The sequence below is a fragment of the Delphinapterus leucas genome, chromosome 9 (assembly GCF_059928025.1).
Source record: "Delphinapterus leucas isolate spDelLeu-1000000601 "Yukka" chromosome 9, BTC_Dleu_Yukka2, whole genome shotgun sequence".
Classification (NCBI taxonomy): Eukaryota; Metazoa; Chordata; class Mammalia; order Artiodactyla; family Monodontidae; genus Delphinapterus; species Delphinapterus leucas.
The window spans coordinates 98,558,236-98,572,517 of NC_143137.1; the positions used below are offsets into that span (position 1 = coordinate 98,558,236).

The 14,282-nt window shown below is 53.9% G+C and overlaps 1 protein-coding gene across 7 annotated transcripts in view; it reads right to left on the reverse strand.

Annotated features, from left to right (window-relative positions):
• Positions 1-1,683: 1,683 nt before the first annotated feature.
• Positions 1,684-14,282, reverse strand: part of TNS3 (tensin 3) — a 226,005-nt gene continuing 213,406 nt past the window's right edge. For 5 of the 7 annotated variants that reach the window (XM_089917889.1, XM_089917887.1, XM_089917886.1 and 2 more), the window contains 5 exons: positions 8,602-8,770; positions 6,351-6,419; positions 6,222-6,248; positions 4,366-4,480; positions 1,684-3,429 (listed from right to left, as the gene is read on the reverse strand). In XM_089917889.1, the coding sequence (XP_089774015.1) occupies positions 3,157-3,429; positions 4,366-4,480; positions 6,222-6,248; positions 6,351-6,419; positions 8,602-8,770 (653 nt within the window). In that variant the 3' untranslated portion in view covers positions 1,684-3,156. Of the gene's footprint in view, positions 4,481-6,221; positions 6,249-6,350; positions 6,420-8,601; positions 8,771-14,282 lie in introns of all 7 variants that reach the window. The other 2 variants (XM_022593157.2, XM_030761484.2) reach the window with 1 other exon arrangement.

A 14,282-nucleotide genomic window follows, 5' to 3' on the forward strand; every position in this document is an offset into this window, starting at 1 on the left:
TCCCAGTAACCCAGGTGCGCCTGGAAACTCTAATTCAGCCTTGACCCAGGCTCCATTGCCCTTGCTTTGTGAAATGTGACCCCTGGGCCATGGGGGCTATTTATCCGACGACCTATGAAACCACACACAAACCTCTAGGAGACAAACCACCACGATGACAAAGGGTCATAACTGATGTCCCCCAGTGGGCAGGAGAGGGGCCTGCCACTGATGGATTCAGGGCCTGAGTGGGTGGGGTGGAGGGGCCGTCACTGATACGTCCAGGACCTGAGTGGGCGGGGCAGAGGGGCCGTCACTGATAGGTCCAGGACCTGAGTGGGCAGGGTGGAAGGGTGTTCACGTATAGGTCCAGGACCCAAGCAGGCGGGGCAAACGGGCCGTCACTGATACGTCCAGGACCCCGAGTGGGCGGGGCAGGGGGTGTGGTCACTGATAGGTGGCTAAGTGATGAATAGGGAGTGTGACTTTCCCCACATGGCAGGGGCCCGTCCAGCAAGGCTGGGAGTGCAGGGTCTCAGACAGTCCTCTGTGCAGCCTGGAGCCGTGGTGACAAATCCAGACTGTGTCCTTGAAAGCGCACCTGTAAGAGCAGTAGAGCCAGAGCTCCTCCCACTTCACTCTCTGCTGTGACACTGACCCAGGGTCCAGGGCCCAGTGGGAACCTTCTGTTGGACAAGACTCAACCCATCTCCGCCCGCTCTGCCTTCCACTATTGGCATCAACCCCGGGGCCACTGCAGCTCCCCCTTCACAGCAGAGTCTCCTGGGCACCTCAGTAGAGCAGAAAGCAAAGCCCGCACAGGCTCACCCTGCCACGAGGAAACGGAGTTTGGGTGAGGGGGCCAGCTCCTATCTGTCCATGACCAAAATGGGCCCAGGTTCTGTTTCTTTCCTGAGCTGGAACAGAAGCAGCCATGGGGGTTAAGCCACGTGGATGGTCAAGCCTCAGCCCTGAGCCACATCTGTGCCAGAGCCTGCAGTAGGAGAGGAAGGCAAGGCCAGGTGTGACCCAGTGTGTGTGAAGCTCTGGGGCCTGGCTAGGATGCAGACTTGGGCCAAGGCTTGTCCAGTGGCCACCTGGCATCGTGCTATGATAGGTGCTCCAGGCCTTAGGACGCAGAGGAAACGAGCACAGCAGAGTCCTGCGTCCATCACCAAACAAGGGAGGGAGGTCAACCTCGGGAGGGGGCCCAGACCTGAGAGGGCAGAAAGCCAGCACAGTGGGGCTTCACCTGGTTGGGGGACGAACCCTGCTAGCCCAGGAGAGCGGCAGGGCGGTGCTGGGACTGTCACCAGTATCTGTTGGAAAAACAGGTGAACCCACCATACATCTTATATTCAGGTTCAGCACCCAACTCGGTAGACACCTGGGAAGTCCCATCAGAGGCTGATCTACACTGGAAGCTTTCTCCTACAGCTACTGGAACAGGGGCTTTATATCAACATCAAAAATGTAGCAGCTCCTATGATCAATACCACACATTATTATTAACTTCTTAGAATCTCTGAATACAATTTTCAGAAGTCTCTGGGCAGAAATCGAACTATAATCCACTGATCCATAAACAATCCCCTTCAAACTCCCAAATACACAGGCACACGCAGACCCGCACACACATGTCCACACCCGCACATGCCTTCTGGGGTCTTCCCGTTCAATACGATAAGCAAATGCCTGCCTCCCTGAGGCTTACCAAGTTTATACTTTTATTATACTCTGAATAGAGATGGTATTTAAAGAGCAAAGAAGATGACTATACAAAGGATTTATAGAACATTCATTTACATACGGGATATATTCTTTACAATATAAGGAAAGTAAAGATATCCACTACTAGGTAAGGCAGATAAGGAGACATGATGAGGTCTTTGATGCCGAGGATACACACGGAGACCCTTAAATGTGGTGTGACTTAACACAGTTATAGGTTAACACTGGAGGAATACAGCATAGGTTAATGAGCAGGTAAACAGGCCCTGGCTATGACACCTGTGGGGTGCAGTCCTCGTGCATGCCCCAGGACAGTACCCCTGTGCCCACGGGCACCCCAGAAGCCAGATGCCTGGGGATGTTCCTTACCCCGCCTGCCCCAGAGTCAGTGTTGGCGGTGGGGCTGCCTGAGGTCTGAGCACGAAGTTCATGGACTCGTTCCATTTCATGCATATGTAACACACTGTCGTACCAGCTCCTCAGAAGACAGGGAATTGGCTTCCTTTCATTCCACCTCAGAGGGAGAGCCATTTGCTGGGAGGACACCTGCTGATGCCTTTGACTACTGACAGTAAAAGTCTCAGCTGCCAGTCAGTTTCAAAAGCAAATGTCATGGCTTGTATGCTCTGGACGAGGACGGCCTCTGTGATTGGGGTGGTTGACGTTTCTCAGTCCTGCACCCCTCTCTTGCTCTGATTTCAACATGAGCCCTCTCTTCCTTCGTCAGAAGGATAAGGGACCTAGCCTGCGGTCCCTGGGTCAAATCTGGGGACAAGCATCTCAGGAGGAGGCCCCCCTGGGGGACAGCACAAACCTCCGCTCCCCTTGGCTGAGTTCTAGCTGTGAATGAAAAACGGAAATGCTAGACACCCCCAACCCCGGGTACCAAGGCATCAGGCCTCTGGAAGATGCCGGCACGTTCTCCTTAGCCAGGCCGCCCTGCGTCAGGGTAGAGGGTCCGCGAGGACCAAGGCAAACATTTGGCACAGAAATGAGGCACTTGTGTTGGTGCATCAATAGGAGCTAAACAGTGGACTCACCCACCTGCTTTCACGCACACACTCGCACTCATACGCGCGTACAATGCCCACTGCGATTCGGCCAATCCCGCCTCTGCTGTCGCCGAGTCTGTCTCTGCCCCACTTGAAAACAGAATCCACAACGCACATTTCCAAACGCCAGCGTGGTGACCGCCACAGTGATTCCTGGTGTTTGAAGAGCTGGTGCTTGATTTGCGAAGCGGAGGAGACGGGCAGTTCATGGGGGATGGAGAGCCATGGTGCAAGTTTCTTGGGTGACGGGGAAGGAGACTGGGGCCTCTTGCTATGGGATCTTGCAGGACCATTGGCTTCTTCTCCCAAACCTCTGACCACTGCCGGATTCAGGTGGACAGACCACGGCTCTGCAATATGCACATCAGCGTAAAAAGCACAGCCGATTAGATGGCTAAGATGATGCAGAAGAGCTGAAAACAGCGTGGAAGGACTGAGATTCGTCCTCATCTTCACCCTGCTCAGGTGCCAGAACACAGGGATCCCAACGGGAGCCAACAGGCGGGGTGGAGGCAGACAAGTGTTCCCTCAGGTCAGTGGTTCTCGGGATGATCTCTCCCAGGTCCCCGGATGGCCGAGAACCGTGACGTGGAGGACGGCTGAGTCTCCAAGTAAGCGTGTCCCACCCCTCAGGACCTTTCCCCCGCAGCGAGGATGTACCCACAGCCTGGAAAAGACACACGGGTGGTCAAGCGTTCGGGAAGGCTGCTTGGGACAAAGCCAGCTTTCGGCAGCCGCCCGCAGGCAACGACGGCCCACGGAGCGGTCAACAGAGTCCGCACCACCCGTCATGGTGCATCCGACACGGGGACAGATGCTCCTCCCAGAGCCCCGGCGCGGCAGGCGGCAGCATTTGGACACCAGTACAGCACAGCGATGGCAAACCGTTCTCATAAATAACTTGGCATTACGTAAAACATAAATTACATGGAAATGGGGTTTTACTCCTATCTTCTCACTTTCCCCTCTCACGGCCCAGGGTGCCATTCAGCCGAGGCACGTGCGCAGAGGCAGGGAGCCGTCCCCACGCTCAGGCTCCGGCCTCACAGTGACCACACGACCTCCCTCGTCCTAACCGCCCATCACGTCGTCCCCTTGTCCATGATGCCCCAGTGCCCCGGGAGAGCCTGACCTGCATAAACCTTCATCCAACGCGCATCCCCTTCTCAGGTTAATCAGCACCTCTGTCGTGGGAGGACAGAGGCCCTGAGGTGCCCGCTGGACAGGAGCCCTCTGACATGGCAGCGGCAAGGCACAGCCGGTCACTCAGGGCCACTGAGGAGCGGGCGGGCTCCCCTCCTTCCCACAAATACCAGAGTTCGAGGAACATGGGTCCCCACGTCTCCTTGCATGGTCCTTTCCTTCATGGGGACCGGGCGGGCACACCCAATGCCCAACTTCCTCCACCTGGAAAGCACTGAGCTACAGAAATGCGTCCATGAGCAGTGGCTCTCAGCTAAGGCCAGCTGGTGGCAGGGTTGTTTGTTTGTAAGGTTGGAGGAACCCCTTTCCCTCCTGGGCCTGGAACGTCAGGGTCACACAGGCCCTTCTGGAGTCTCCAGGCTGTGGGGGCTTAAATCTTCTTAGGGGAGCCGATCATGACCTTGGACACGAAGTTGACGATGGCACTGGCTGGCTGCTCGGGGTCATGCTCTGCAAACAGGTGGCACACGTTGTCTGTGGCGCTGCCCTGCTTCCGGGCCACAAATCCGAAGACTCTGCAAAAGGAAAGCCGGGTCAGCATGCCAGCCGAGTCCTGTCCGCCCCACAGGATACAAACTTCCACTTCCTGTCGCACCGCCGCCACCTCTAACCTCTGCTTCTCCAAACTTTCAGGGGCCGAGTCCCCTGCCGGACACCTCCAGATGCAGGTCTGCGTCCTCTCTGCCTCGCAGACCCTGCGGGGAGGATGCTGTGCCCAGACCTCACAAGGGAGGAACCTGACGGGCAGGACCGAGGAGTGCCAGTCACGGGTCTGAGACCTGAACCAAAGCCGCTGCTCCAACCTGGCCCGAACCCTCCTGTTCTGCCAGCTCCTGAGCTCCACTCCCGAGTCTCTGATAGGGAGGACCCTGGCTCTACCTCAGGAGCCGCCTACTCCCTGCTCACACCATCAGAGCAGACGGGCACACAGAACTCCAGGTTCCTGGGGTGCTGGGGGCTCTCCCTGGATGCCCACGATCCCACCCACTGCGGCCAGAGGATGGGAGGTTAAAAACACGCCAGGGGCTCCCTTCTCCGGCCTCATGCCCCTGAGTTACAAACTACGTGCAGGTGAGGAAACTGTTTAAAATCACAGAACAGGGCTTCCCTGGGGGCGCAGTGGTTGAGAGTCCGCCTGCCGATGCAGGGGACGCGGGTTCGTGCCCCGGTCCGGGAAGATCCCACGTGCCGCGGAGCGGCTGGGCCCGTGAGCCATGGCCGCTGAGCCTGCGCGTCCGGAGCCTGTGCTCCGCAACGGGAGAGGCCACAGCAGTGAGAGGCCCGCGTACCGCCAAAAAAAAAAAAAAAGCACAGAACAATCTAATATTTTTCTTAGAAAATTGAAGACTTCATCTGAATAAGCTTTCAGGAGCCGCAAACTTAACACAATAACTACCATTATCCAAATCCAAATCCCTGGACTTGGATAATTGTAGTTCTCCCTTATCTGAGGTCTTTCTTCTCCTTCTCAGAACAATGAAGAATTTTTCTGTATGAGCTGAGTGGCTTCCACACCACGGGAGGGACTGGCTGACGGCACTCATGTGACCCCCCCTGGGGCCACACACTCCACATGGCTGGGATCGCCGTGGGCCCTGTGAGCCAGAGCGGCCTGGGGGCACCGCCCCCCCCGGGGGGGGCTCCTACCACTTTATCATATGCCAAGACAAACGGCCAACGTGAAATTGGAATCCTGGGATTGGACCCCTGCAGTTAGACATTTGTGGTAATCAAATTTAGGTGACGCCCACCTGTGGGAAAGCAGACAGCTCTGGAGGGTTCCAAGGCTGCGTGGCCACCGCAGAGCCTGGGCCAGGGCAGAGCCGTGCTCCCTCTGCGCTGGGAAACAGTGATGCCCGCTGCACTCACGCAGCGCCCCCTTCCAACACCCAGGCCTCAGCGCAGCTGCAGACTCTACCCCTCCTCAATGGCCAGAAACGCTGTGCAATCTCTTCACGCTATTTATACCATATTTTATGGGTCACAGGTAAGTATTGCTCATTCAGAGAAGAGCAAGCAGAAAAGTTAACCCTTCGCAGGCCCTTTCTGCATAAAGAGAACACTTTCATTTCTGTTTAATGCCAAACGCACTAACACAACATTGTAAATCTATACTCCAATAAAAATTTTTTTAAAAGGCCAAACCCAAACCCATTGGCATTATTTAGTCATTTTCCTCTTTGGAAATCTGGGGCAGAATTCAGCTTTGGAGGCAAGCGTCTACTAAGAAAGAATGAAGACCGGCTGGCAACATACCTTGAGCAAGGGCCGTCTGTGATCCACCTTGCAAATTACAGAATAAGAGAAGAGTCACGTTAATTTCTTCATTAACTTAAAAAGCAAAGGAAGCACATGCATTGCTTAGTACAGATACAGACGTCTTACTTCCTGTCTTGTGGATCCAACGCACAGAAGATCACGCCGCTCACGGGGTAGTGCCTCCGAAAGAAGAGCCTGCCGGGACACGGGAGAGGGAGAGCCCATTACTGGGGTTTTGCAGTGACAATGCTGCCCTGGGCAGACCCCCAGGAGGAGGTTCTCGGGGTGGCGGGGGGAAGAAGCCTATTTTATGCTTTTACTGGTGGTCTGGAGAGAAGAGCAGAGTGTACGTTTGTTAGAAATCAGCAGACCTACGAGGCTGGGCAGAGTGGTTCCGGGAAAAGTGGGCACTAGGAAAGAAGCGCGTCTCGGGGTGAAGGGAAGCACCTTGCCGAGTGAAATGGAGAACTGCCAGCCGAGTGGAGGGCGGGACCAAGCTGAGTGAGGCCCTACCTTCCTGCCCTCATCCCAGGAAAACACCAACTGTGTACAGCCCTCGCAGCTGCCTGTGAAGAGGGCGTCTGGTACAGACCACCACTCTCCCAGGACAGGAGCCAAGTCAGCCCCAACGAGGCATCTGACGGCATGTTGTAGACTGTCAAGGGCTGTGCACGTGAAACCCACTGGGAGGAGCTACTACCGCCGGGCCGGCACAGCCGCTGGGGGACCCACCAGAGGACTCCTCTGTCCTCGGTCCCGGCTCCTGTCACTCGTCCTTTGTTTCACTGTCAGCCCTCCCTGCTCCTCTGAGCATGGCCTGCCCTGTGTGCCCCACTCCAGCTGGGCAAGCGCCCTCTCCTCTTGGGGGAGGTGGTATCCCCAGAGGCTAGTGGCTTTGATCTGGGCAAGGAGAGAGCTCATCAGGAGAAGGAAAGAAAGAGGCCAGCGTACGGGAAAGGCACAGGCAGAGCCGGGCATCTTTCAGCGGGAACACGGAGGACACAGCCTCTTTTGTCCAGCGTCAGCCAGGCTGAATGCGCGTTCCGTCTCCTGCGACAGGGAAGATCCTGGGTGCCACGGACGCGGCCCACCCCCATGGTTTTATAAGGACACGGGGAAACTAGAGATACAGAAAAAGCACACAGGTAGCAGGAGAAAATAGAGAGGCTGTGAAGGAAGGAGCCGTGCTTTCCTGCCCGACCCCGTGTCCACGCTTCAGCCGAGCCGTACCGGCACCTGCCCGTGGATATCTCATTCGAGTCACTGACATCCCAAGATGGTTACCTCAGTGCAGCTTGAGAAGCGAGGAAACCGAGTGCACGGCATGAGGAACGTGCCACGGTGGCCCGTCGGGTAAAGCGCGGGGAGCGAGGACCCCAATCCGAGTGGCAGGACCCACGCTGCACCTGACACTCCACGCCCACTTCATCCTGAGAGCAGTGGGTGGGAGCTCTGGGTCAGGGACCCTCCCAAGTCCAGGACTAGCTGTGGAGCAGGGGCCGTGGCAGGAAGAGCTCCAGGGCGCCGGGGTGAGCGCTGCCCCACCGGCTGGTGCGGGGACTGGCCGCCTGCCCCTTGAAGCTCCGGCCATCACTCTGCTTTGAGGGTCGCTGACCTGGCTTCCTCATTAATCACAGCAGGCTGTTTCCATAACAAATAAACAATAACTGCCTCTGAAATGCCTTGGATCCTGAGGTCAAAGGCTCTGCTCGTGGGAGGACACGCTTGCCGTTGTTCCGTCCACACACCTGACCCTGCTCTGTGCTCACCTGGAAACTGAAACAGCATCTACTGTCTAGATGTTCAAATGTTGTTAACTAAGATATAACAATAGACAATATCTACATGATAGTTAATAATTAACATTAATTATTCTTATATACTATATTATTATTACGTAATAATTAACACTATCTAGATACTGAAATAATATCTATCGAGGTCACACTCTCACCTGAAATGGGATGACCAACGATACAGAAGCAAAGATGAGTGGATTCTATCATAGTCTCTGAGTGTTTTTACAGAAATGACAAAAGATTTTTGCATTTGCAAATTACACACACATACACACACACACACGTGTGTGTGTGTGCGTGTGTAAGAGATACTCAAAGATCCATGTATCTTTTTAAAAATTTTACTGACTTCTAAAAAAACAGCATTTGGGCCTAATGTCAATAGTTTATATGTGTCTCTGGGGACATACAGGACCAAGCACAGAGTGAATGGATCATTGATTCGTTCCAGGACCGCTGAGCTTTGCCGGGGTGACCACCGCATGTCCAGGGGCCTGGGCAGAGCTGGTGGAAGGTCTCACCCCAGGTGGGGTCAGAAGCCCCGCCCGCCCCGCAGCCCGGCCGCCAGGCACACTCACTTCCTCTGGTTGTCCGTCAGGGTGATGCCCTGGGCTGACACCTTGAAATGCACGACCGTGGACAAAGGAGGCGGCTCTTGGACCAGGGTGATGCTCAGGGCCTTCTGGATGGCTTGGTGGCCCGTGAGGGACTCCATCTCCACGGAGTTCAGATACCACACGTTGCAAGCTGGAAGGCGCAGGGGGAAGCGGCGTTAACGCGTCTGCCAGACACGAGGGCCCCGGGGTTTATGAACAGCGTGCACATATGTGTGGCCAGGTATGTCTGAGGCAAACGCCCTCTACCCCTAATTCCAAAGGTGTGGAGTGAGCCAGAGATGCACACGCCCCGAGGCCAATGCAGAGAATAACACCCCGTCCCACCCACCCCCAACACACCCCACCCCACCACCATGCACTGGAGCCAAGGAAGCTCCTCCCACTGGCCCAGGATGCGTCTCCACCCCTGCGGCATTATTTACACCTGGTGTCCCAAGGGTGGGCTGGAGGCACCTTCCTCCGTCTCAGTGTGGGTCTGGGTGGGATAAGAACCCCACCACACCTGCAGTTAAGGAAGCGTCCCCAGAGGGGAGCCTGCAGCCTGGAACCCCAAATATCCACCCCGCACGGAGTTCTGAAAGCAGCAGGCACCCAGAAAGAGCTGCTGTGAACGAATGACTTGCAGAGACTCAGAGCACAGTCTGCGTGCAAAGAGCTGGGACGGCTTGTCCTGTGCACGTGCTGCCAAGGGGGCTGGGGTTTGTCCACCGCCATCTGCCCTTGGGGGAAGCAAACAGCTGAGTGCGAACGAGGCTTTCTAAACAGACTGATGGCCCTTTGAGCCTGGATCCCTGCAGCTCAAGCAGAAGCTAACGTGGGACTTCGAGGCGTGTGACATCTGTGTGACTGTGGGACATTCAGACTCTCCCTCAAGTTCAGTCCTGCAGGAGCTGTGGCTTTGCCTGGCCACCCACCAAGGACGTGTCCCCCCCCCCCCCCCAGGAACAGAGCCTCTCTTGTTCCCCGCTCTGCCGGATGCAGCCTCTGCAAGTGAGTGGGCTGTCTTAACTCCATCTCTAAAGGTCTTTAGATTTTCACTAAACAGAAAAGAAAAAGCTTCCCCTTGACTGGAGCAATAAGGTGAGCGCTGTGCCCTCGCCTGCCCCATTTTTCTTGGGAGAGTCTCCCGGAGGCCCAGCCTCGGACAGGCTCCATCTCCACCCCGAATTCTGAGACTCAGCAGCAGTCACACCTGTTGGCAGGTGTGCTGCCACAGGCCCACGAAGGTGGGTTAAGAAGAACGGAAAAAACGTACAATGTCCCTGGTGTCAAGATGCAGGGCCGCTTATGAGCTGCTAGCCCTCTGTTCTCTCCACGGCCAAGGCGACAATCCACAGCTACTTTTTAAGAAGCTGAGAAAGTTTGAGGATTTGGAAACTTCCACTTCAGTGAGGACACGATGATGAAGAAAGAAAGCAAGGCCTGGGGTTCATGTAACAAATTCATCAGAAAAACGAGGCCCCTCCCTTTACCCTGGATGGGGGCATCAGAAGCGGGCAGGCTGGAGCCCCGCTGACCTGAGCCGGGAGCAGCTACAATCCTTTGATTTGCCAGAAGAGGCCTGAGTGGAAAGGCTGGGTCTTGAGGGAAGGTGGGAGATACCAGAGAACCGCCCAAGCTTAGCAGCCCCAAAGCCGGGCGACAGTATGTCCTGGAGTGTCACTTCACGGCTCCCAACGCGCCCAGGAGAAAGATCGAAACATGCTGGAAACGCCAGACTTCCCCAAATGCATGTTAACTGAGAGTTGCATCCCAGACACCAACTTCCCTCTATAAAGTTTACTGAACAAGTCACTTTTACTCTCTGAAAAAGAGCTTCGTATTTCACTCCTATAATTATTAAAATGACATTGTGCCATTAAGCAAAATCTTCAAAGAAGTTCCCAAACACAACAGTTTTCATTTCTCCGAGCTCCACCTAACATGGCTCATTCATTAGGACACTTACTCTGTGTCAGGCCTCGACTGAACATCTGAGACAGACTATCTCATCACATCTGCATCAGGGTCCTATGAGGAAGATTCTGTTATCATCCCCAATTTACAGATGAGGAAACGGAAGTGTAGAGAAATATGCCAGAAGCCTGGCAACTCCCCAGGGGGCTTGCTGTGATACCCAACCTTCGTGCTGGCTCCTGCGGTGCTGAGGGACCTGGTACCACCAGGTACCAGGCGCCAGGTAGAGAACACGGGCTCAGAAGAAATTTCACGTAACATTCCTGAGGATGAGCTGTGATTTTTTTTTCTTTTTTTTTTTGAGCTGTGAATTTTACTTCGAGACATTCCTCAGCCATAATGATGCCCGTCAGCAGCCCCATGTGATTGTCCTGACAGAGTGGCATCTTTTAAGCCACTGTCCCTCCTGCACATCTTGAGAGGCAGGGAGAAATCAGAGAGCCCTCCCTGAACGGCTGAGTTGCTGTGGCCACTGCTGCCCTCTCCGCGTCCTCTTGTCCCAGCCGGCGGTACTGCCCCATCTGAGGACGCCGGGCAATGAGACACTCCAGGGAACTGCAGGGCCGGAGGCTGACCTGCACTTCAGCTCCTGTCTGAACTTGAGGGGTCTACTTGTGTCATCTTGGGAAAGAGAGTGAGTTGGCAAAAGTCTTTAATATTGCAGTTGCCCAAAGCTTTGACGAAATCAGGTGCTCGTATGAAATGCTCACGTCAACCAGGACAGCCTTTCTGGAAGATGATTCGGCATTATTTATCAGGAGGATCTGAAGACCTGCCTGCACTCGGTAACCTGGAGGTCCCGCTCCGAGAGACTTGAGACAGGAAATATTCCATAACCAGCTGAGACAGCTAACCTAGAGGTGAAGATATTTGCGCCCCACACTCATTTGGTGGGAAGTTAGTTGGAAACAAACTATGTCCAAAAGGAGGGGAATGGTTAAATTAGCCCCTCAATGGAATACCAACTAACCAGCAAATGGTAATCACGAACCCTGTATAGCAACATGGGAAAATGTTAGCGGTTTCTGGGAAAAGCAGAGTAAGACTCTCTGTGCCATGATGAGACCTATACAATAAAAGGCGTGTGTGCCTACGAACAGTTGGAGGTGTGCCTGGAAAATTTAAGACGGTTTGAGTTTAGGAGGGTGAATATTCTGCCTATGATTTCATTGGTATTACTATAATGATACTCATGCAGTTACAAAAGAGAAAAAAGAAAATTCTGATCTAGTCAATGAAATCCCAGAAAATTGGCACGAGCTGAACCTGGAGCGGGCGCACGTCTGCCACGACCCAGACTCCTGCTTCCTTGTAGCAGCACAAATATCCTTTGGAGAAGGAACAGCCGGCCTGGGGGGCATCTCCCCCCCGACGCAGAGCGGCACTGTCCCTCCTCGGAGCAGAGAGGGGAGCCCTCCCTTCTCCCAAGCACGTCTGGGGCAGCTCTGCTGATCACACGCCAGCCCCTTCCCTCCCCAGCAGAGGACAGGTGGACCTGCTGTGCTTGTCCCCCGGGGCCTGGCCCAATACGTCCAATTCCACCTGAGGGTGCATAGCTGTGGTGCGATGCTGAACGGGAAAGCGCCCGTCAAACCCGCGGCGGGAAGCAGAAGTGTTAAGGTCACAGGTTCTCACCCGGTCCTACCGCTGCCAGAAATTCAGGGTCTGAAGTCCACAGTCCAGAACTCAGAAAAAGGAAGTAATGCAGAAAGGTAGCCTCCCAAGTGCTGTCTGTGGTACTGAGAAGTTAGAAGCACGCTAACTGGGCAACCGTAAGGGGTGGAATCAGCCGGTGGACGGTTCCTCAGCCACTGAAAGTGAGACCTAGGCCGTGTTTGCCAAAAACATGGGTAAACCCCTTACGCTAAGGGGGAAAAGGAAAACAGTCAGTGGTTGTACCTGGGCGACAGGTCTGTGGGGAATTCATTTCTCCCTTTTCTGTGTCTTCCTTTTTTTTTTTTTAAACTGGAAAAATTCCTATTACTTTTATAAAGAAAACATCCTTTACAGTACGGTACGTTAAAGACACAGCCCTAACGTTTATGGGATATCGTGTGGGGTCTGGTGCCAGGGCCTTCAGCTGCATTCCACTGCTTCAACAGAACCAATTAAGAGCTGACACTAAAAACATAAACAGCAATTCTTTTAGACACTGCAGCAACTCACGACGGCCTCGGCCTCAGATTCAAACGGATTAAACTGAAGAGAACCGAACGCTGCAGACACCCCTGAGTGTCAGCGCCTCACCTCCACGCAGGGGACACGGGCCAGGGAATCTCGAGGAGCCCTTGCAGGGCCGGGGGTCTGGGATTCTAAGTGAATTCAGACAACAAATGAAACTTAGTTTAAGGGGAGAAAGAACCACTCAGTTTCCTTAAGGTGGTCAGAGACCGGACAGCCTGAGCATCTTCCCAGCGCGGTCGCTCTGCACTTTTGGAACCAGCAGCTAGGACCCAGTATTCTCTGCAGCGTGCTCACTCTTCCAGCTACGCATCTGCGTCCTGACTCAATTCCTTGCCTTGTCAGCCGTGAAGGCAGCTGGATGGACATTTAAACCTTTTGATGTGTTCTAGAAACAAGAGATTTTAAAAGGACCTAAGCTCAGGGCAGTCATAATTTAACGCCCAGACATAAAGGCCCAATCGGACGATTAAATAAGACCTCCAGGTTCTGCGTGAAGTCCTGTCCCTGGGAGGCGCACCCTTTAAAAAAGCAAAGCATTCAGAGTTACTGATACATGCCATAGATTATCTGAAAAGATGATAGAGTGTAACTAAAAATTATAAGCCACAGCAGAAGAAAAAGCTTTAATGTCTAAAAATAAAGGCTATTATAGTTCCATTAGGATCAACTAATTCATTGATTCATTTACTAATTCAACATGTATTGGGAAAATGTTAGGTAACAAGGAAGCTTAAGGAGAAACATGAAATGCTGCTTGTAATGAGATGCTAGTGAACCAAAGTGCAGAACCCAGAGGCGTATGTGCCCCAGTGCTAACTGCCTGGGGTGGGTGAGCAGGGCTGTAACCCTGAGACACCAGGTGGTGCCCCGACGGAGGCCCAGGCTCACAGGGCACGTACTCTGGAAGGGTTTGCTGCCATCATTCTGGAGCACTTTTCTTGAATGAGGTTGATACATGAGTTGCAATTTAAAAATCATTAATGACATGTTTAAAAAATTTTAAATACATTTTTTAAAAGGTGCAGTTGAAACAAACATGTCCATTGGAGCAGACCTGATTTCACAGCCCACCTCCAAGGTCAAGTGCATGGGTGAGCAGTTCACCAGCAAGGCCTGCAGCAAAGGCCAGCATGTTCCCCGCAACTTTGCTGGGACCCAGAGACATGGGGACAAAGCTGCTGCTTTAACGTAAGGTAGCAATGAGCCCTAGTGGGCTCCAGGGCCCTGAAACAACCTGCGGGCTGTGAGCTCACGGTCTTTGGCGTGGGGACAATGCCTCACAACGCTACTGTGGGACCAGCCCTTTCAATCGTGTCTACATAGGAAAAGGATGAGGCCACTGCACAGCAAAGGCCACTCCTCTTGGGACAATAAAAGTGTTTTCACACGAAAGCAGAGCGGCAGGAGCACAACTACAGCTTACGTGACCACGTTACAGTTCCCAAGGCATTTTCAACATCCTGTTCAACTGGTCCTGCAGCCCCTGTGTCGGGGAGCGATTA